General features: G+C 44.3%; 1 protein-coding gene across 2 annotated transcripts in view; it reads right to left on the bottom strand.

Moving 5' to 3' along the window:
* The window catches only part of Dock1 (dedicator of cytokinesis 1), a 506850-nt gene that overhangs the window by 424173 nt on the left and 59161 nt on the right, over positions 1 to 23516 (bottom strand). For both annotated transcript variants that reach the window (XM_031388636.1, XM_031388635.1), the window contains exons 3-10: positions 22418 to 22458; positions 18522 to 18577; positions 14950 to 15046; positions 11545 to 11693; positions 8385 to 8520; positions 7626 to 7783; positions 6178 to 6259; positions 5636 to 5771 (exon numbers count right to left, since the gene is read on the bottom strand). In XM_031388636.1, coding sequence (XP_031244496.1) covers positions 5636 to 5771; positions 6178 to 6259; positions 7626 to 7783; positions 8385 to 8520; positions 11545 to 11693; positions 14950 to 15046; positions 18522 to 18577; positions 22418 to 22458 — 855 coding nt within the window. The remainder of the gene's footprint in view (positions 1 to 5635; positions 5772 to 6177; positions 6260 to 7625; positions 7784 to 8384; positions 8521 to 11544; positions 11694 to 14949; positions 15047 to 18521; positions 18578 to 22417; positions 22459 to 23516) is intronic.

Below are 23516 nucleotides of genomic sequence, written 5' to 3'. Positions count from 1 at the left end.
AAAAAGGAGTCCTACTGAAGTAAGCGGGTCACTGCGAGCAAGTCTTAGGGTTTTATAGGCTAGTCCCTCTTCCTGTCTGCCCCCTTGCTTTCTGACAATGGAAATAGTATCACCAGCATTCCTACTTACTTGATATTTCCCCACAGTGGCAGGCTATGCCCTTAAAACTGGGAGTCAAAATAAACCCTTCCTTACTTACCTCGCCAGATAGGATATTTGTCACAATAAGAAAATTAACTGTCCCGCCCAGAAAGCATTAAGGTCTGTAGAATGAAAAAGGCTGCATTCCATCCCCTGCTTATTATGGCAGAGCCCAGGAAGCCACTGAAGAAACAATCACACATGGTTCACTAAACAGGACTGTGGGTCTAAGAACCTACACGTGTCCTGAGATGCAGATGAGCACACTCAGAAGACTGGAACACTGGCTAACACTGCTGAGAAAGAGGGCTGACAAAGATCAGGTCTTCACTTGACAGGGGATTCACAGCAGAGACCCAGGGACTCACAACGGGGACCCAGCGTATGGTCACATGCACACATGTGCCTAAGCCCATCTCTTCACTACCAGCTCAGAATCAAGAAACATTGAGTAATGAACCCCTGCCTAAAGAATGGTGCTTCCCACAGTGGGCTGGGTAGTCCCTTATCAATTAAAAACCAAAACTATCCCTGCTAGACATGCCCACAGTTCTCTGTCACAGGTCTCATCTCAGGCTAATTTCTCCTAGATAATTCTCCCAAGGTAATTCTAGGCTATATCAAGTTGACGATTAAAGCTATTCATCAGATACCCACTGACAAAACAGGAAATGAAACTGCCAGTCCTAAGTCTCTACATCCTGCCAGCATGGGTTCTCTACTTGGAAGGAAGGTGTACTGTGATATGGACAAGGAAAGAAGCCATTATCCAAAATGTCCAGGCTGGTTGCAATCAACAGAATTATGTGTAAGGGTGAGGGTATGGCAGACCCAGGACCAATGGCACAGCAGGAGGCAGGGATACAAAGAGGAGGACAGAAAGAGAGGATCAGGAATATAGCACACAGGAAGCAGGAGGCAGAGAAGCAGGCTTCAAGGGAGAGGGAGAAAGAAGGACCTGCAGCTATAGCCATTGATGACATGACCCATCTATGCAAGTCGCTCACATCATTGGGCACAAAACAAGAGGCACTGAGGACCACATGTAGTCTCTCACTCAGCAACCTCAACAGAGGGACTTCCCTATAAACAGTCAGATTGGGTGCCTAGATTCAAGAGCACTCACCAAACCCTGAGCCCCCATGTAAAGGACAGCTAATGTGAGTGCACAGCTGTAGATTGTAGACCGCAAAGCCCTAACTCCTGAACAATACCTTGCAAACTGAAGTGTCCGTAATGTGATGGGAAGTATCTTAGTATGTAAAGAGTGCACATACAAAATATGAGCACACCACTACCACCCTACGAATAGTGAAGCTGGTAAAAGGAAAAAAAGTCAGGGAACAAACAAAATGACCTCATACTGGCTAGGGTTTTGTTGCTTTTGTCTTCTGTACTTCTGCCAAACTGGACACTGAACCAGGGCTGCCCCAAAGGTAATGGCGTTACTTAGGACTGACTTCCCTGGTCAGGTATTATCATAGAAGCAGAGAGAAGTTAGGAAAAAGGCACACCAAAAATAAAGTTGATATGCTACCCTGGCTGTGTCAAATTATGGATGATTTATTTAATTATCTGTCTTTTTTTATGAAATTTCCATGATTTTCCCACCACTGCCAATCACTTTCGCATTATCAAATGTTCTAACAGAAAGGATCATGACATATTATTTTCAATAAAAGACTAAAACCTGTAGGCTTAAAGGTGCATGAACGCCTTTCTCATTTTAAAGTTCTAGCTCTGTTGACACAGATGAGCTGAGATCGTCCCAGAAAAAGCCTCAAAATTAAATCTTTGCATGTGGACCTAGGAGCTGCATCCAAATAGGCAGAGTCCCATTACCAAATAGTCAGTCTCCTTTCTCAAGTATGAAGAGGGGGCTCCCTAACAAGAATGGGAACCTGTGGCTGGGAGGTGCTCTGTGGCCGGCCCAAGTCTGGGCCAGGAAGGGAGAACATGGCCAGAGTATGCTGACCAATGCACAAGGAAGGGGACTGGGCAGGTTGGACCACTGCCATATGCCAACAAAAAACTGAAGAAACCTGAGCCCATAGAGGCTCACAGAGACTAAACCACCCACCAAAAGTCACGTAGGGGCTGGACCTAGGCCCCTTACACATTTGTAGCAGATGGGCAACTTAGTCTTCATGAGGGTCCACTAACAATTGGAGCAGGGCTGTCTCAGACTCTGTTGCCTGCCACTGTATCCCCTTCCCCTAGCTGGACTGCCTGGTCAGGCCTCCATGGAAGAGAATGTGCTAATTCCTGCTGGGACTTGATATCCCAGGAAGGGGGTCATACCCAAGGCTGGAGAGGAGGGTCCCTTCTCAAAGGAGAAGGTAAAGGGGTAACAAGGGGAGGGATTTGTGAGGGTGGGACTGGGAAGAAAGAAGGGAGGGAGGCTGCAACTGGGATGTAAAGTAAATGAATGAATGATTAATTGATTAATTAATTAATTATTAATTAATTAAAGAAAAAGTCTACAGAGTAAAAGCCCAGCATAAAATATTCACCCTCAGTCTCAGGGCAGAAAGCAGAAAGAAATATAAGTAGATGCTCCAGATATCAAGTCAGAAAGGTAGTCCTCAGGCAACTGCAGAGGCCAGAGTGTGGTGCCGGGAGGCAGTACAGAGGAGCCTGCACTGAACCTGAGTCGGCGGAGAATTGCTGTGAAAACAGCAGAGGTCCTGAGAATGGACATTTGTACATCCAGACTAGGGATGGTACAACTGCCAAAAGTACAGGCCTCCCAGGGCCTCTACAGCAATTCACGTGCACAGCTGCACAGCACTATAGCATACAGGGTCCCACCAGCCAATCAAACAGCAGAAAGGATCATCTCTCAAGAATTCAGGCAGCAACATGCCAGAGAGACTAAAGTTTCTCGTTTCCAGCAGTTCTGAGCCTGCAGAGTACCAGCGAGAGGAGACGGGGCAAAAGGAACAAAGGTCAGTCCAAATGGGTAGCCAAGGATGCAAGTGAGCATCAGAGTGACCAGCAGGCCTCAGAAGAGGGGAGAGCAATGGCCTCACACCCAGAAGTCTAAGCACTACTCCTTAGACTGGACAGACAGTGGCCCAGATGTCCTCTCACTTCAGACATGGCACCTCCAAGGTCAGAGACCTATCAGAGCTGCTGTCCCTAATCCAGCATAGAGCCCAGGTCCTGAGAGGTCAGGAAACAGAAAGGCTGTGACTCAACACCATACTCCACCAAGCAAATAAAAGGCATGATACAGGCATGAAAGGCCACCGCAACATCAGCAAGTGCCATGGCCACCAATCTGCTCACAATTCATCACATAGAACTTCCCAGAACATCACAACCAAACCAGGAAAAGCTGGGCAAAATCCCCATTTTTCTACAGAGGGAGAGACTGTCCGCCTCCGGCTAAATCTCATCTTTGCTTTTACAAATCTAACAATGCTGTCACAAGGAACTTACCAGCAGGATCTCTGGAGTGATCTAATAACCAGAGAACCTGCCGTATCCATGCCTGAAGAAGGAATTTACATTATCATGTCACAGATCTCTCTGATGGCTTCAGGAAAGAAAAAAAAAAAAACCCACCCAAGACAAAAAAAAAAGAAAAAGAAAAAATAGTATTTCCCTAAAATTGCCATGTAGGTGGGACCAAGAAAAGGAAAGTTCTAATCTGCTAAAGCATCACAAATACCTCAGCTGGACTTGCAAATGATGTGATAGGCTTGGGAAAACAGGGGTAAGTTACACTGTATGTTCAAGTCTCGGGGATGGAAATGGCAAGTTCACCCAGGGTACCTGACAGAGTAAGCCAACCCTCAACATCTCACCGTGGATAATAATGGCACAGAACAGCCCACGGGAGAGCCTAAGGGTTCAACAGAATTCTCCAGGTTTATGACTGTGATAGTGGACACATGCTATTATTATAAATTTGCAAAACCCACAGAACGGGGCCAGGAGGATGACTCAATAGGTTAAGTTGCCTGACACATAAGCATGAGGACCTGACTGTGACTTCAGCCCCCAAGTAGAAGTCTGGAATGGTGGTGTGTGGCTGTAACATGGCCCTGGGATTGAGAAAAAGACAAGAAGACCCCTGGGACTCCATTGACAGATCAATGAGAGCCAGGTTCAGTGGCAGAGTTTATCTCAAAAAGGTGTCATACAAACAAGTGATTGAGGAAGACCCCCACTGTTGACCTCTGACTTCCATATGCGCGCACACACACACACACACACCCTGGCAGAATACACAATGCCAACAGCAAATGTTCCTGTAAACCATGGAATCTAGGAGAGGTCACAGTTTTTTCGTTGAAGGCCTGTCATAAAGGGAACACTCACTGCTGATAGAGATGATGAGGATGCCGGCAGCAGGGTAAAGTGTATGGGAACTGTTTATTTTCAGTCTAATTCTTACAGAGCATATAATTTGCCTAAAGACAAATGGGCTCCACCTAGAAAGTGCTAACTTTCTGGTAGCCAAGAAAAAAAAAATGTCATTGATCACTGACCATACAAGAAATAACAGCTAGATATCAAGAGTCAAAATTCTCCTCATATACTACATTGTCAGCTTGAAGCAGCCTAGAATCAACTGAAAATGGTATTTCATTTGAGTTTTTTTTTAATCAGGTTGCTCTGAGGATATGTCTATGTGGGTGTCTTGATTCATAATTGAAGTAGGAGGGCTGAGTCTACTCTGGGTGTTACCATTCCCTGGGCAGGTGGTCCTGAGCCATATAAAGAAGGTAGCTGAGCATAGCCGTGAGCCAGCAAGCAAGTCCTCTATAGTTCCTGTCACGAGTTCCTGCCTTAACTTCCCACAATAAAGGATTGTGATCTGGAAGTGTAAGCCAAATAAACTCTCTCTTCCCTTAGTTGCTTTTGGTCAGTGTTTTCTCACAACAACAGGATAGAACTAAAACAACATGATTCCTAAAGATCAGGGAGCATAAGTGTCAGAGAAGTTTGGTGAAAGAATTGCCTTGCCACTCTAACACAGAAAGAAAACTGCTTCTCAGCATTATGAAGAAAGTGACTGACACTGAAAGATGTCACCTAATGGGGACACTTGTTGTTCCTTGACACAGATAACCAGGACCTTGCTTTCTTGTACAGCCATCAACACCAAGTAGAGAGGTGGACATCAACAAGTCCATGTGCTAGCTGTATTGTGTTCTCATTTAGCAACTCATCTGGAAGCCAGGCTGTGCCTGTCCACCACTCAAGCATGGAGTCCAGCAAGCCCCTGAGTGCTGGCTTCTCCAGTGTGGGAATCACTGACTCTCCCAGTAAAAACGGGGATCTGCTTTCAAACCAGATGAACCTGAAGCATTATAGATGCAGCAGGTGAGCTCCAAACTATATGAAAGAGAACTAATAAATTGTTTTTCTCCCAACCAGTTAAGTGCATAAATCAGAGTGGCCCACTGTCCTTTCTCAAAGTGAATGGTCTCAAAATGAGAGTCTGAAACTCTCAAGGAAAACAAGGGATGGGAATTTTTACCAGCCACGCCAAAAGGCCGCCGGAGCCCCGAAGTCAGCTTCCTCGTGTTGCTGTCCCTCAGCTCCATGCGACCGACTCGGACAATCTGGCAGACGAAACTAATTTTCTCCCTTTTCAGGTCTTTGCTCCCCAGATCCTAGAAATATTAATTTCCATAAATCATTGTAGAGAACCATGATTCAACACAAGTCCAATTGAAAAGGACATAAAAATGGACTGAGAGTCTGTTCACAGACCAGCTAAGAGTATTTTAAAGTTACTCACATGACAGGAAGGATTAAAGTAACAGCAGACACTTAGCTAAAAGAACTGGACATGAGCTAAAGCACCAGGAAGGAATTTATCTTCTAGCAATACTAAGTAAAGAGCAAGCTCAGAGACTTCCACAAAGGGCTCAGGGATTCCTGGATTAGCCAGTGTCCCAGGTGGCACCGCTACCACCCCAGAGGCCCCATTCAGTGCTAAGAAGTCCCCAAAAGTCCTTGAGCCATCAGAGCAGAACTCAATGGCACTCAACATGCACAACCATGGTTGCAACTCACCGTAAACACAGCTCGCAAGTTATGTAACCGATCAATGTCTTTCGGTAATCCTGAACTTGACCAGCGGACCAGGTAGTTCTCACTTGAAAAAGAGAAAAAGACAGGATCAAATTAATCTTCCAAACATAGACGGGTACCCAATGTATCCCATCAGACTTCATAATTAATGACATGGAAATCCACTATGCATCTGACCCTGAGCTTATAAACATCTAGACCACAGATAGACTCTTTGCCGAGCAGGTAGTGTACGAACAACCTTTTCACTTTCTACACCATGGGTGAACCGTGTAACAGAAGTATTTCCAAATGACATTTCAATGTTTATAATGTGAAAAGCCTCTCTGTCTGTTTAGAATGACAACAATACAGAGCTGTGTATTCAATTGGGAACAATGTATATTTAATTCAGAGCCTTCGAAAAAGCCAAGCAAGCCGTAAAACACAATTGTATCTCCATCAAAAAGAAAGAAAGCACTTATCAGAAGTGAGAGTGAAAATCACCTATGTGCTCTGTTTCCTGCAAATACTACATTCTTAAATTTTGATAGTTCAAGTGAAAATATAAGAATGTTAATATATAGATACGCACACACATCATACAGTTTAATCACAATTTTTTTTAATCAAGAGAAAGAGAAAGTTATATCGAAAACCAATGGATTTCCAATGGTTTTGTTCAACAGATGTTTATTATGACTCTTCATATGACAAGAGGAAATCCTTGACATACACAACTAGGCAATCGGCTAAGAGACAGCAAAAAGGCAAAAACCACAGATGGCATTCCTAGACCAAAAGTTTGCGAAAAGTAAAGGTGAGCCTTGTGGGCTGATTTTGTTTGCTTTTTGTGGTGTGATGAACAGCATGACCAGAAGAACTATGGAAAACAAAGTGTTCATCTCACTGTACAGCCTACAGTCCTCTCTGAGGAGAGAAGTCAGGTCTGGAAATCAGAGCAGGAACTCGGAGGCAGGCACTGACGCAGAGGTCATGGAAGAACGTTGCTTACTAGCTTGCTCTCCTTGGCTCGCCCAGTTTTTTTGTTTTGTTTTTTAATGTAACTCAGGGCCATCTCCCCACAGTAGGCTGGACCCTACCATAGCAGTCATTAATCCAGAAAATGCCCCCACAGACTTGCCTATAATAGGACATGGTAGAGGGATGTTTCTCAATTAAAGATCCCTCTTCCCAGATGGCTCCAGCTTGTTTCAAGTTGACAAAAAAAAAAAAAAAAAACAAAAAAAAAAAACAAAAAAAAAAAACAAATCAGCACATTTACTGCAGCTGAGAGCAGTTCCCATGAGCAGGTCCTCACCATGCTGGGCCTCATCTTCAGACTGTGGTTCAGAATAAGCACCCCAATGAAGATGCTTCTACTCAGGTATTTTGATCACAGGAATGAAAAAAGTAACTGATAAAACGCTTGCAATGGGGACGTCACCTACCTGATGAATTTGGACTCCATGGGGTCATAAAGAGACATGAGGACTTCTGCATCTTCTCCTATTTTACAAACCACATTTTTGAGGTTCACAAACAAGGCCAGAGATGGGGTGGCTGCGAACTTGGCTTGTCTGTTGATATCCATATTCTGCTTTTGAGACTGAATAGAAAGGCAGAAAGTCAACGTGAGCAACCTGGACTATAACCAAGGCTCTTTTTAATCCCCTGTAGAATAGGGAAAAGGCACTACCAACTGCCACCTCTCAGCCATGCTGCTCATAGGGTCACTCTGCCCCCACTGCACGCTCTCAGACTATACAGCGTCCATCTAGCTGCTGCTGATGATTAGTGTTTGCAAGGGCATGGGCCTTCTAAAAGTCTATCAACAAACTGGAGTGATGGTTGCTGGACTGGTGGCTAACTTTAATTTGGGGGTTCTTACCAGAATGATGACTCCGAGAACTCTGTGTCTCACTCTGGAATACTGCAAATGCCTGGTCAATACTTGCTGAATTAATAGGTAATATTGGCTTTACCCTACACCTCCTTGTCTGAAACATACTGTACACTTGCTTTTTGAGGGTCCTTTTTAGTGTCAATTCTAGGCTTCCTTAACATTTTCCAATACTCAACACAGCTACTGAGAAATACAAGCTCCCCTCTGCAGCCCCCCATACCTCCTAACTCCACACACCCCACCCCTGCCCCATGTCTGCCTACCATGCAAAGTGGCAAAGTACACATTGAGCAATGGAACCTACTTTCTCCTCTTGCAGTCTCTCCTCCACTTGTTTAGAAGCAACTTCGTGTGCTCGGAAGAGACTGATGGTGCTAGTTAGTTCCGGGTCCAAAATGTTCCCATCTTCATCCCTCACCACCAGGTCCAAATCAAGAATTCTAGAATACCAAGCATTCAGAGCATGGAAACCATGAACCAAGGGAGGGGGTTCCCTAGCACAGGTGTCAGGCCCAGCCACAGAGCAGATGGAAATGCCTCAGCAACTGGGACCCATCCACAGATATCAGAGAATGTCATTCTGTGGCATGGCTTTCTGTAATTCAAAATAGGTCACACTGGGAGAAAGAAAATGACTCAGTGTCACCTACATTTCAATAAAGCCTTCACCTTCCAATAGATCTTCAAAGTCCAAGTAAAGTGTGCATGACTAACAACTGTGGAAGGTGTGGATCATTAGAGCTCACTTTGCACCCTCACAGGCACATACCACCCATGGGTACATGATGGCAGAAAGCCTCCCAGGGATCACTGTCTGTGTAACATCTTTCACTAACAGGGCAAAGCCTCTCAAATCTGACCAACTCATCCAAGCCCTGACCTTGCTCTAAGAGTCAATACCAATCCCGTGGGTCAGCATTTCGTGAATGGTGACAGTGGTGTGTGGGTGTGGTCAGTTCTGGTGTGGGTGGGGTCACTGTTGTGAGGTGGGGGCCAGCACTGGGTGGGCATGGTCAATGATTTGTAGGTGGTGTGGGTGAGCTCCTGGAGGCCCAGCCCGGAGGCCTGACAAGCTATACCTGGTGAGGCCACCTCGAGGAATATATGTATCAGGCCCTTTGCCAGCCTACCATGGGTATCATGTGATATCATTGTCACCTCAGTCCAGACAGAAAATCTGGTCAGGCCCACTTCACAAAACAGAAAACCAAAGCTCAGTGAGATCAGTTATGCAACTGGGACCAAACATCAAAAGAAGATGGGGTGGCAATGTTCTCACTACAACATCACCATCATATGAGGTAGCCAGGTACATGGGTCTCTACAATCAATACACAGTTGGTTCTGTTGTCTGTAGAGTGTTGGCTTCACCATAACAAGGTTAAAGACTAGTCCCAGGAGATGGCAAAGAAAGAAGGGGATGGCCACCTCCCTGTGAAATCAGTGTGTGTGTGTGTGTGTGTGTGTGTGTGTGTGTGTGTGTGTGTGTATGCAGGCTTCTATGGGTAGGTGTGGCTGTGGACCTGTCTGGGGTATCAGGTGTAGGTGTATACATGCTTTGTCTCTGTGTGTTTTACACAGCCATCTTTGTGAGAAACAGTCCATGACATTTACCATATTTCCCACAGTTCCCTAGACACTTCCCAGCCCCACCCAACTCAAGTAAAAGGTAAAAGCAACAATACATATGTGATAATGATGAGAGCAACAAACTGCTCCCTCAGAAATGGGACCATCCTCAAACTAGACACTCTATGCTTTTACTGAGTATTACTGTTCTTATTTCACTCTCTGAAGGGGGAAGCGGGAGGATAAGCAGAGAGCACGGGGTTTAGAGGAATCCAGGCCTGCAGTCCTCAGGCAAACTTGTCTTAATAAGGTTGTATTTCCTATCAAAGCAGTAAATTACATTTGGAAACACTTTCTGTCTTAACAAGATTGTTCCATGGTGTAACGTACTTAGGCTGTTTCCTGCAGCCAGATTAAGCAGGTGGTCTAACTTCAAAAACAGGCTTCTCCAATACAAAATGAAATCAGAGTTCCAAAGGTTTGCTTTTGTAAGCACATGGTCTTGTAATAGGCTTCATCGAAGCAGTATCTAATGCCCTATAGCTGGAATCTCTGGCCTTGGAGGCAATCAATCAATTAATCAATAAATAAATAATCACCTTCCCTCCTGGCATTTGAGCCCAATGCCGCCAGCATATGAGGTAGCCTGTCAATCACAGCAGACACTCTACATTTGGTCTCTGCAACTAATACACAGCTGGCTCTGTCCAGGGGTTGGTCTCACCATAACAAGATTAAAGGCTAGTCTCAGGGGATAAACACCAGCCCCCAAAAATCAGAGTATGTGCATGGACCATAGCTTTTAAAAGCAGGTAGTCTTATAATGGGTTTCCTGAAAGCTGTATCTAATATCTTATATCTGGAGTCTCTGGCCTTGGAGGTAAAAATAAAAATCACACATAACGTGATGTTAGGAAACACTCATACATTAAAAGGAGGAATTATCAGAAAACAAAATTATGCAATAATTCAGCCATTCACAAAGGTCCTCTGGCTTGTCGAAGATCCTGAGCTGATGGGCAGGAGGCAAGTCCTGTTCTCACCTCCACATCCTCAGGTGTAAAAATGGGGAAGGGTGTAAACTACACCTTAAGTTTTCCACCACCCAAACAGCAGTCTGACGGACCTCTTAACCTAGCACCAGACAGGAGAACTCAGAACCCAAGGAGTAGGTCCCCGGATTCAGTATAGTGAAACCTCCCCAGGTGAATCTGAGGTTACAAGACTGGAGGGAAATGCAGGACCAGGTCATCTTTAAGGCTTCTTGTAGCTGTAACATGTGACTAAGCAAATGGGTGCCAGGTGGGAGAGGCCATCCTGACTACTGATATGGCAGAGAGAAGACCAAGCCATTCACCTTCCTAGCAGCTACTATTAGAGCATGCCAACTTCAGGAGTGAGCCATCTCTCAAGACACTCAAGTAAACCAGTTTCCATAAAGGGAAACGTTTCAAAAAGACAGTGTATACCTCATCTCAATTGCAACGTAAGAGACTTGTGCTTCTGTCTCCTAGATCAAGCACGTCAACTCTAGGGACAAGTTTCATGGTGACTTCTAACATCTAGTCTGACAGACCAAGAGAGTCACAGGAAATAATCTAGTGTCAAACGCTATGAGTAGAAAGTAGAAATGCATTGAATATCATATCTGGGGTGGGACAAAACAGCAAAAATGAAGGGCTACCCCAACCCAGCTTCACAACTCCACTTACACAGCAAAGACTATAGGTTTCAAGGGTGAGTGGATAAACCAGATTAGAATGCAAGCCACTTCATTATTTTGATATTAGAAATTTGGCTTTATGATAAAATGTAATTGAAACATCCTCCAGGCCTAGGGTTGTGCTATTACAGTGGAACATTTAAGCATGAAATCATCGTTTAAACAAACAAACCTGTTTCCATAATCGATTTTGGCTGTGACTTTCTTCTTCAGCTCTTTGAGCTCATCCTGGGGCAAAGTTCCAGAAAGAATCTGCGACCGCCACTCAATAAGGTCATAGATCATGTGTCGAACACTTCGAAACATCTCCCTATTATCTTGCTATATGGGGGTGGGGGGAAGGAAAACTGTAATAAGGGTTCTGATTTTAAAAACAAAAAGAAACAAACAAAAACAAAAAAAAAACAGCATAGTGGAGATTATATCAAATGGATAGTTCTTCAAATTAAAGTAGAATATGCACTTCTTCCTTGGGATTCAATGACTGTTAAATGAAGAACAGACTCACACATCAAATAGAGCACATTATATAGGATTTGGTGCCTATGAGACACTGAAAGAATAAGAAGAAATGCACGCCCACAGCCTTGAACACAGCAAGAACAGAACCTTGAGCCTCCACCTGGCCTGGAACTCACGCAGAATCCTGTGCATGACCAATGCTTGAAGGTGTGTCCACACAGCCAGACAGTCATGGACGTTTTCTAGAACAGAGCTATAAACTCACTTAAAACACTAGGAGATTCTTCCTTTGAACTTCATTGCTTCATTGTGGAGCCTGAACTAAGACTGACATGTCACCATGTCAAATGTTGGACATGCCAGGAAGCACTGACTGTCGTACTTCCTTCCCATGACAGTTCTGCCCCATTGCTCACCTGGAGATGCCTGCACCCCAAGACTGTGCTGCCAGCTGACATATAAGCCATCTTGCACCAGCCTTCCCTGGTACACTGTGACCCTCACAACATATAGCGACAGAAAATGTCTATCCATGGACAATCTTTTTGCTTCTACACCAAAAGTCAACTGCAAGGTAAGATCACAAACTGACACTTCTTTCTTTTGTGTGTTGGGTTTGTGGTACAAGAACCCCCACAGGTTTGCAGTTCTTGATGTAGCTCAACAAGACAAAGGTGGTCTACAATGTTCTGCTTCTGAAAATCCAAGTGGGAGTTAACTAATAATATTTTAAGCACCATGATTGTTCAAAAATTAAAATATGGAATTGCTGTTTTTAAAAAGGAGTTCTGATCCATGTTATCTGAGCCACTCCCTCACTAGCTCCTATTTAAAAACCATTTGAAACCCCTCTTTCTAAAAGCTTTTAAAACAGCCCTACCACCTACCCAACACACAGCACTCTGACAAGTTATATTATACTGTGTGTGAGTGAGTGAATGTGTGTATGTATATGTGTGTCTGTGTAAAAGAGAGTGAGAATATGTGTATGTGTAAGAAAGAGAGAGTATGAGAATGCGTGTAAGAGAGTGAGAATGTGTGTGTGTGTGTGTGTGTGTGTGTGTGTGTGACAGACAGAGAGAGACAGAGAGAGGCAGAGAGACAGAGAGAGAGAGAGAAAGGGAGAGAGAGAAAGAGAGAAAGAGAGAGAGAGAAAGAAAGAAAGAGAGAGAGGTGGTTACAGCAGAGGCTAGCAGAGGACATCTGATCCCCTGGAGTTGGAGTTATGAACTGCCAGATACAAGTGCTGGGAATCAAACTCTGATCATCTAGAAAAAAACCAGCAAGTGCTCTTATCTGCTGAGCCACCTCTACAAGCTGTTTTTACATTGCCCTAGTTCTATTTCCTGCCTTTCTTTTTCCTTCTTCCCCTTGTTTTTATTTGTTGCTGTTGTTTTGAGACAGTGTCATGTAGACTAGGCTAGCCTATTTTTACTATTAAACTATTTTTTTTAATTACTCAACAAATATTTTTTGAGACCTGACAATGTGCCAAGAACTACAGTCGTGTGGGATATTTGATCCCATTGTGAACCTCAAGACTGTGAGCTGGATACACCTTGTTGTTGTTTGCGGGGTAGCAAAGTCAGCTGGGCACATCCTCTGCCTCTCAGCTAGCAGGCTTTTACCACAGGATCTGGCTCCTGAGTCTTCAACTGGTAAAATGGAATGGTTGGGAGTTTGTTGTTTAAAAACAACACTGCAGAGAATAGATAGAACACAGCAGAAACTTCAGCCATAAACTCTTACTCTCCCTGCCCCCGATTTCCGAGTGCTCACCACCATACCAAGCTCCTCATTTTGATTTCTCAAACTAAGGATTTATTGCAAAGCATGGTTTTGTTTTGTTTTTCATCTTACTAATCCACCTTGCTGTTCTCTCTAACCACATAGAAAAGACATACCTGTTTTGCAGACAGGTCTACAATAACATGAGATTTCATCTAAAAGAATGCATCTCAATATTGAGAAGCACCTTTGACTTGCCATTGTACAGATCTAACAACATAAACCCAGCAGAGGTGAATTTGCCAGTGGAAAAGGAACCAGATGATGATGGTTAAGGATGCTGAGCGATAGGGAGACTGACAACATCCACTCATTGATCGGTCCACAGCAACTCCTGTTTGTTCTGTTATCATATTTTTGTTTAAAAATTGCTAAGTTGAACATGAAATACCGACTATGAAATTGCTCAGATTTACACAAAACATTCATGGCTAACTTCACGCTTTTAGGTTTGTGAGTACGTTTGATGAACAATTACTGCAAGTGCTTATTACTCTGCATTTACAGGAAACCACTGTATAATCAAAAACAAGCCTGCCCAGCGAACAGCTGTGGAGACTTTAGGAAGTTTTCTATGTTCCTGAGAAATTAACGCACTGACTTCCTTCCAGAGCCCTTGCTCGGTGATAATAACATTAGCATATGAGAAATCAACACGCTGAATAGAAATATGGGCTTAACAAAAGGTAATCTTCTGCAAATATGGATTTATGTGCAAAGAAATGCCCCAGGGGAAAATGAAATGGAAGATGTCAGAGCTCCGACATCTCTGCATTAATAAGAACTGGACAACTGCGCACAGAGCCAGAATGTGAAATGCCCACCTCGGACACAATACATCAAGACTATCCTACTGTTCCTCACTGACACAAATGAAGGAAATAATTACTAGTAACCATCTACGAAGCCTTCAAAACTATGTGAGTTCTGTGCAAAAGTAGATTTTCATTTTCATGATCAAAACATATACTCAGAGGTAACATCAACACAAAGTGCCTGGTCATGTCCCTTCAAAGACCTGGCAGCAACCACATTCCCTTTACCCAACACAAAGCAAGAGGGATCCAAGGCTAACTTCCATTTTAGTTCAGTTTATTCAATACAGTAAGCAAACTGCATTTCAACACAAAAAAAGGTCAAAGGCCACAGGGCCCCCAACAGTCGCCAAAACAAAGATCACATTGCTTGCTCTGTCCTTGAGAAACAAGACCCTACTCAGAGGCTCTTCTCTCCAGGTTCCCAGGGAGGGAAAATTATATTTTGGTGCAAGGACCAGAAACACCACTCTGTAATTTTTAAGCTTGACCTGAGCAGCCCATTTTCTTACCACGTAAAGTTGCCTCCAGATGGTAGACCATTCTCGAAGCGTTGTGGTGACTTCCTGTATGAGGGGGAGGTCCCCAGGGATGACGGTTTCATGTTGCCTGGGATGAAAGAGGAGGAAAGAAGCTGATTCTGTGACTTTATTGTGAGCTTCACCTGACTGGGTCCCTACAGGGGCTACAGAGCTCAATAGTTAAGCAAATGGAGAAAATACACAAATATAATGATGCTTGCACATATGTGAATATGCCTACAAACGACAAGCTCTGTATACAGAGCATAGAGATGTCTACACATCACCCTGCCTGGAAGCCATGCACCTTATGTGACAGGGTAAGATGAAGAAGAGAAAGACCAGCCACAGAAAGTCTTCAGAATGCCAAGGGCGGAGGAAAAGAAAGTGTATTCAGAATATGTGTATACCCATCTCTCTCAGACTACCATAAACAACACCCAGTCGGTGTGTACCATTTAAAAGCACAAGTTTAAGTAAAGATTATTTCCACATTTCTACCAGGTATAAACCTCATTATTTAATGATGCACGGACCAATTATCCTTGCTGAAGTGTGACTAAGTTTACAGTTTTTCAGGTGTTCCTGAGCAGTCTATCCAGTCCCACCCATGACTACCTGCTGACCTTTTCCTTCTACCCCAAAAGAAATCTTTTGACTTGGCTTTAACTCTATATCGGCCTATGCATTGCTCTGAGGGTTTTATTTCCCCAGATTTGAAAATCATATCGTTTGTATTAGGCAGAGGTCAGGAAGGCACAGACAACAATGCCTTTCTTTATTAGCAGTGGACAAGACTATCATATGTTGAAAAGAGTCCCACCAGAGCATCAGATTAGTGTGAGGGAGTCCCAAGGCCAGGAATGGGAATGATTAGGACAGTACTACCCCAACAACACCTGCTCATCCACTGTACAAGCATAGGACAGAAGGAAGGAGTCCTGGCTTAGTGCATCAGAACCTGTGAAAGGGACACATGCTGGAGAAAGGACACAACATTAAACAGAGAGAATGAATCCAAGAGCTGTCCTGCACGGTGACTGGTATCACTAACGACACACTATAAACTTAAACATGGCTGGAAGTGCAGACTTTAAGCGTTCTTGCCACAGGTGAATATGACTGAAGGCAGCCTCTCCTAAAAACCCTGTGTGAACTAGCTCAACCTGCCACCCTGAAATGTATGTATACAGTAGATGCCATAAATACATAGCAGTTTTACTTATCAATTGGAAATAATTCTATAAAAAGAGTGAATGGGGTAGAGCATTCATGGAACCAGCAACTTGAGTCTCATTTTCTGTGGAGGAGGAAGAGTCTGGGGAATAGGAGATAGGGTGACATGTGGCCTAGGTAGCCAAGTCATGAACTCTTGACCATCCTCCATCTACCTCCCATTAGGAGTTGGAATCACAGGCATGTAACACCACTCCTGACTGGAGAGTCTTAAGTCATTAACCTCTGCCCAACTGAACCATGGGTCCAAAGATAGATTAAGGTTAGAAGCCCAGATGCTAGCAATACCTATAGGGAGAGACCAGTTCCAGGTGTGAGAGAAATAGGTCACATCACAGGGAAGAGGTCTCACAGAAAGGTCCAAGCCCTGAAAGTAGTGTGACGGGGCAGGCAAGAAAGGGTACAAGGGCCTCAGTGCCCACAGGGGGCTTCACAGAAAATAAGTGGCCAACAGTAGCCATTGCTTCAGGCAATTCTGTGTCAGCAGAGAGGAAGGGACAAAATGGGAATTGCTTTGTTATGACAAAATATAAAAAGCACATTATCATGGCCACAGGCACAAAACAAAAGGAAGTGATGGGGACAAGAGCTCTGAAAGGAGAGGCCAGGCAAGAGAGAAGGCATGGAAGAGAGAGGACATGAAGAGGAAAATCATGGGAGAAAGAACATATGTGGGGGGGTTGGGGGGGTAATGGGGGAGATACGGTATGAATGAGTACAATGATAATAAATCAGGAAATAGACAGGAGGAATGAGGTGAAGGAGTGGCCGAGCCAGCCCTGGACTAGAGGAAGGACCAGCAGAAAAGAAGGCAGATGTCTGCAGCATCCAGAAGAAAGGAAGAGGTAGTAGTCACCTGTCAGGTTTGGGCAGAAGAACCTCACAGGGGGCAACAGCTGGGCAGCCAGGTACAGTGGGAGGAGGCAGAGGTCAGAGCCAGGAAAGGAGGGTGGGGTGCAAGGGCTGAGAGCAGAAAGCATCATCAGGACACCTGTGCACTGCTCTGTCTTCACTGTACTTCCTGCTCACCACCCCGAAACCTGACCCCAGAAAACCAACAGGACCTGCCTGCCTGCTGCCTGGATCCAGGTAATTCTACATTCCCACAACAGTGTGCCGCTGAATAAATGTTGTGGAAACACACACCCTTTTGTCTGCTTCACAATGCTTTTGAAAAAAATCACTACTCCTATACAAGCTGACTTATCTAAGGATTGTGACCCAGACAGAGAGAAGCGCATTAAATGGGAATTTCAATTATTTCTGTAACAAGGAAAAACTTTCCCAATGTACTTTTGTCTTCCTTTTGAGAATTCTGCATACAAAACATTTTATCTGTCTGAACAAATTCCATCTTGCAGGTCAGCACCATCCATGCCTCTAAATTATTCCCTTCCCTCTAATTACGCGCATGGGAAGTGCAGGAACCCAAGCCGTCCTTTTCATATGTTAAAAGTACAGTGCTCCGAAAGGCAATTTTGTAATCAGCCAAAGAGATGTCATTATGCAGTAATCATATGATTAGTAATTTTATAATTTACATATTTAACGGAGTGTGAAGATGAGGCAGAGACCAAAAAAGAAGACATTTGAATGCTGTCTTCCCCCAGTTCACACCTGGCTCAGGGTTCCTGGCCTATGAATGTCCTTTTAAGGACCTTACACACTAGTCTGATGACCTGGGGAGCTATAAATCTCAATTAGCTGACACATGAATTCTCACAGGTCCCAACCTAACAACTGTTCATTCCCCCTCAAGTCTGTATCATACCCTGCTAAATTTTATGGGGGTTGGGGGGAGGGGTGCTGTGGGGAGACTCAGCCAAGGATCTAGGGTGGTCATTCTCAAATGAGGCAGCTCATAGACACCAACACCTCCCCAAATTGACTTCAGCTTCAAAGAGATGACCACAGCTAAGGTGCTGACCGTGAACTCTTTAATGGGCCAAAGCAATGACCAACATGACTGAGTCACAAGTCCCTTTATTGTCCTATACCATCATGGTCAAACACAGCTATTATCTTTTATAATGAATTATTTTTACTGTCTTTTACTGTGTATTTATATATGCATCTGTATGGGGCTATGTGTACATAAGTCTAAGTGCACTATCTGGAGTTCAGGTAGTTATGAGCATGGGTTCTGGAAACCAAACTCAAGACCTCTGCAGAAACAGTAGGTGCTCTCAACCAATGAGCTGCCTCTGCTAGTGGGAGCCGTCCCACTAATATTATCTTAACCCCCACATCTTACCATACCACACATTTGGCAGCCGTGCCATGTGAAATCATCTAATTCTTCATTCAAATATCAAGAAGAGACTCACCCTTTTCCTTCAACAATTGCTTCTTTAAGATGAATATATGAAGCAGGAAATATACCCTTTGAGAGAGAGAAAAGGCATTTTAACTATCCATGCAAATACTGACTGCAAATCAAACAATAGCCCCAAAGGAGGAGGGGATCGGGGGTTGGATCACCATTAATTTTGCAAGTGTAAGCATCACATACAACACAACGAAGAAAACACAAGGCACAAAAGAGAATCTCCCAATCAGCTTGTATTTCAGACTGTGCAGATGTCTTAGCAGAAAACAGAGACAACGTGTTTGCAAAGCAACAATTTCATAAAGGCCCAAGAAAATGTTCTCCTCCACAGGTTGCCCCTCCTCTCCACTGCTGCTGACCTTGATATTGGCACAAGCAACAAGTCTCATGCCAGAAACCAATTGTGAGGACGGGCTGTAACAGATTTCCCTTTACAAAATGACAAGACTGCCATCAGAAGTTGGTTTAAACCACTGATTGTTACACGTGTCCACTGACCACTGAGGTACAGCCCTGGGCCTTCCTCAGTCTCCATATGAAGTAGACAATGGTAAAAGGCCGAAGGTGGGTGAAATTCAACCCATCTACAGGAGTGCTGAGGAAACATGCTAGCCTATGCTTCTACAGACCTCTGACGCTCCCATGTGCAGTACAAACATATGTGTATACATAGACATGTGGCTCAACAGAGCCCTGCTTAAAAGAGCAAGTCTCTTAAGAACTTCAACTTCAGACATTGTCTGTGGAATGCCAGGAGGAGTTTTTCCAAGACATGGTTCATGGGATCCAGAGCAGCACAAACCAAACCAGTGGCTCCCAGAGGCTTAGGCCACACAAGCCAGAGATGACTGGTACACAAGACAGAAAGGCAGATAGTGCCCTAGTGATTCAAGATAACCTACTGGGGAGAGGAGCACCTGACTGGACACATGTGCCAAGAAGGGTCTACACTGGACATCCAGAAAGCAAACTGGCAATCATGCTTACAAGGAAACAGGGCTCAGAGACGGCTGAAAGTGGCTAGCAGACACTGCTGATCTCTGCTTGCCCTTGTCCTGTTGGAGACTGGTTGTAAAGCTTTGAATTAATCCAGTCCTCAAAATTGGGAATCTGCATGTCCAAACGCTGAAAGTCCTTGATGGATCAATTGGCTTTTGATCCATCAATAAAGAGTCAATGGCCACTGGCTGGGCCGGTGGACTGATGCAGGACTTGGGGATGTACACGGGCGAGGAACCAGAAGAAAGGAAGGAGAGGGAGATCATCATGATGGGGAGGAAAAAAGACCAAGCCTAGGGCCACTCGTGAGAATCAGGGTAAGTGGCCATGGGCCACTTTCCCAATTTGGCCTGGGGTAGCAGAGGTGAAATCTAGATTTTAAAAGATGTTAACTCAGGAGTACCAAAGGGGAGTATTTGCTAGCAGATGGAAAAATTAAAAACAGCCATTAGGCTAGTCAAGGCATATTAAAATTAACTGGCGTGTGTGTGTGTGTGTGTGTGTGTGTGTGTGTGTGTGTGTGTGTGTGTGTGTGTTTCACTGGAGAAATCTAGATAGCTCTTGGATGGGTGCGTGCATACAACCCATCTGGAGCACAGAGTGGCTAACTAACTACCACAACATTGTCTACCAACAAAGTGAACAGATTTCACACATAGAAATACTATTGCATCAAGCAAAAGAGTCAGGCTGAGCAATCAAGAGGTCCGGGTCGTTCAATCCAGGACTCAGATGCCAAGACACCCAGAAAGGCATGTAGGTGTACATGCAACATGTATTTTCTCTGTAATGCGAATAGTTGTAAAGGTGGCGAGACAATACACAAACCACTCCAGGCCTGTCAAGTCCACAGAAACAAATCCCTCAGCCTCAGCCCTCAACATTATGGAGACTAAGGAGAAATTACAGCCGGATGAGACTGGACATGCCTAGAGATTTGAAATGAGTCACTTCCCAGCCCAACTACACGTCTGCGAATATCTAGACAGAGGATGCTCATGCAGGGCTCTCAGCCAAGACTCCTAAGGGCCTTGTTGCTTCTCTGCATCTGCTTGGGGGCACTTCACATAACTGCAAACAAACTATAGTCTCTGCAAGGCTTTAATTTCCTCATTGGCCAATGAGGATGTCAAGTAGAAAATAACCACACCCTTTTGCAGCATTAGGGCATCATGAGGTGGAAGGCCTAGGTCTCCTGGGGTCAGGAAGAAAATTCTGACATTGAAAAGCACTAGAACAGTGGTTTGCAATCTATGAGTCACAACCTCCTTGGGCTAGTACATCAGATATTTATATTAGAATGCATAACAGTAGCAGCATTACAGTTATGAATTAGCAGTAAAAATAAGTGTATATTTGGCTTCACCACAACATGAGGAACTGTTTTAAAGGGTCACAGCATTAGGAAGGCTGAGAAAGAACCCCTGCACTAGAAGAGTGGGAGAGCCCAAGATGGAGATGGGGTTGTCAGACGACATATGAGCATCAGGGAAAAATGAGAGTCTTCCTGAGTATGTGCTCCTCACAGCAGTGTGACTTTGTCCTGTGTAATAAAGGAGTCAACACACAATCCTAACCATGGAGATGAGTGCCTATGTATGCACATGTATGTAGGCATGCGTGTTGCAGGTGTTCTTCCTCAGGAGCCATCCCATCCACCTTGCTTTCTGAGACAAGCCTGGCTGGCCAGTGAGCTCCAGAGAACCTCCATTTTCTGCCTTCCCAGTGCTACAGTTTCAAGCATGTGCCACCACCCAGATATTAAGGCTTTTAACACTGGTGCTAGAGATAGAATGTGGATCCTTAAGGCAAGCACTTTACCACTGAGAACCCCAACACTCCTAACGTCTTGCCTCCTGAAATCTTCAACCGTGGTTCCCCGATCTGCACACTTCACGGGTGATATCCACAAAGGAGGCTTCACAGCTTCATGGAACAGCTGGCAAAGGCCATCCCAGGCCTCTGAGGATGCAGAGCAGGGAGACCCTGGCATGGAAACCACTGGGATTCCAAAACCCTATTACAGACTAAAGATCACAACAGAGTCCAGTTGGATACAGCAGTAATGAGAGGCCAATTCTGAGAAGCAAAATGAACCATCTGTCAACCACAATCAGATATTAAAAGGTCCTAGTTAACATGGACAGACTAACCATAGCTTAGTATGGGCATTACTGCAATACCATAGCGTTACAAGAGAGAAGAGCCATAATTAGGTTTTATGAAGCTAAGAATGTCAAAGCCACACACCCTTGTGGATGGGAGCACCCTTCACAATATCTGAGGAGTAATAGCATGTTTTTGATTCAGATATTCATAGACTCACACATGCAAATCACCCTAGAAAATCAAGCTCTTTCAACTTGACTAAGCTAGTCTGAAAATTGCCATAAGGCAAGAGGGAAATGGCCATGTGTGAGCTTTGCAAAGTTGCTAATTTATCAAAGATAATATAAAATTGAAAACTGTTGGCAGCATTTTACTCTTCTGAAGGGATTATACTCAGTTCATGGCTATACACAGTGGTTCAACAAGATGCAAAATTCTATCAGGACATAATCAATTCTCCCTTCCATGAGTAGAAATCAACAATTCACTCCTGGCACTAACCACCTAGCTGAAATGTCTTTTGTGGGGATAGGTTCTCACTAGGTAGACCAAGCTAGCCTAATACTGAGAGTATAGATAAGCAGCAACATTCCCAGCACAAGCTAATTTCTACAGACATCTTTATTCGGAAGAATCCAACTCAAGGTCATTTTTTTTTATTTCAGCCCATATATATGTTAAATTTCAAGAAAGAGGTAAGTAACATTATTAGATGTAAATAAGATGAAATTGATTTCCTCTAATGGTTTGATTTACAAAGAGACATGTTTAATGGGCAACACTTACCTTTTTAGACTTTTTCCTTAAGGTGTAGCCTCTGTACCACCCTAAACAAACACAGATTTGAAATGGTTAGCACAGGAGACTTAGCATACTCCAAGCAAAACCTTCAAGGTTTGTAGAAGTCACTGCCCTACAGACCAGGGAAAGACAAGCATCCTTATGCCGTAGAGGAGTCCCATGGGCACAGCTCGATCCCTGCACATGTTGACCACCCCACTCCATCTCTGCCTGCCTCATTGGTCTCCTATCAACAATCAGAAGTTAAGCCCTTAAAGAGGCCTTGTTCCCAGCTGGTCCTTGTACATGCTCCCCAACCCCCCATCTGCTGATCTGGCTCAAGATCTCTCCAGGCACAACTTCCAGAGTCTGGAATCATCAAAGGCTGCCCAACAGAAAACTTATTGAGAGCCCACTTCCTTCCTCTGTAAGGCTCTGTCCTGGGGATGCCAGAATCTCACAAAGTACTTCTGTGGCAAGGATAGCTCCCAAGGAAGTACCAAGGCCAAGCAATCATAGACCCCTCCCCCCTTAGAGGTTGGCCTGACTCCAACTTCCTATCCCTTCCATGTTGTAAGAGAAGGAAAGTGGGCAATGGAAGGAGAGACACTTGAACTGCTCATTCACATCAAGTGCTGAATGAGTGAGTCCTACCCAGCAAATGGGACACCATCAGCGCTGACTCTCATCAAGGTTAACTGCAAAAATGCATCCCTAAGGATGCCAAGAGGCCCATGGCCATGAACCCATCTCCCTACAATCCCACCAGGCCAATAAATCAGATAGATATTTTCTTACAAAGAGTATGAGACTGATTCTGGCCACCTTGCTTCTAGAAAAGTAACTCGAAAGGTCAAAGACATCCCATAACTCTTTGTTATTGTTGTTGTTGTTGTTGTTGTTGTTGTTGTTGTTATTGTTGTTGCTCTACAGAACCCTGCAGAGCATCAGGTAGTATTTGAAGGTGAGCTGGGTAAATTCTGAGAGATTCAACATTATGGGGTCTTAGGCACCAGACCCCAGAGACTAAAGAAACCCACAAGAGCAAGCTATGATACAGAGAAGAGAAGAGAAGAGGAGAGGAGAGGAGAGGAGAGGAGAGGAG

This window comes from Mastomys coucha, unplaced genomic scaffold (genome assembly GCF_008632895.1).
Source record: "Mastomys coucha isolate ucsf_1 unplaced genomic scaffold, UCSF_Mcou_1 pScaffold21, whole genome shotgun sequence".
Classification (NCBI taxonomy): domain Eukaryota; kingdom Metazoa; phylum Chordata; class Mammalia; order Rodentia; family Muridae; genus Mastomys; species Mastomys coucha.
This window is presented reverse-complemented; position numbering and strand designations above follow the sequence as displayed.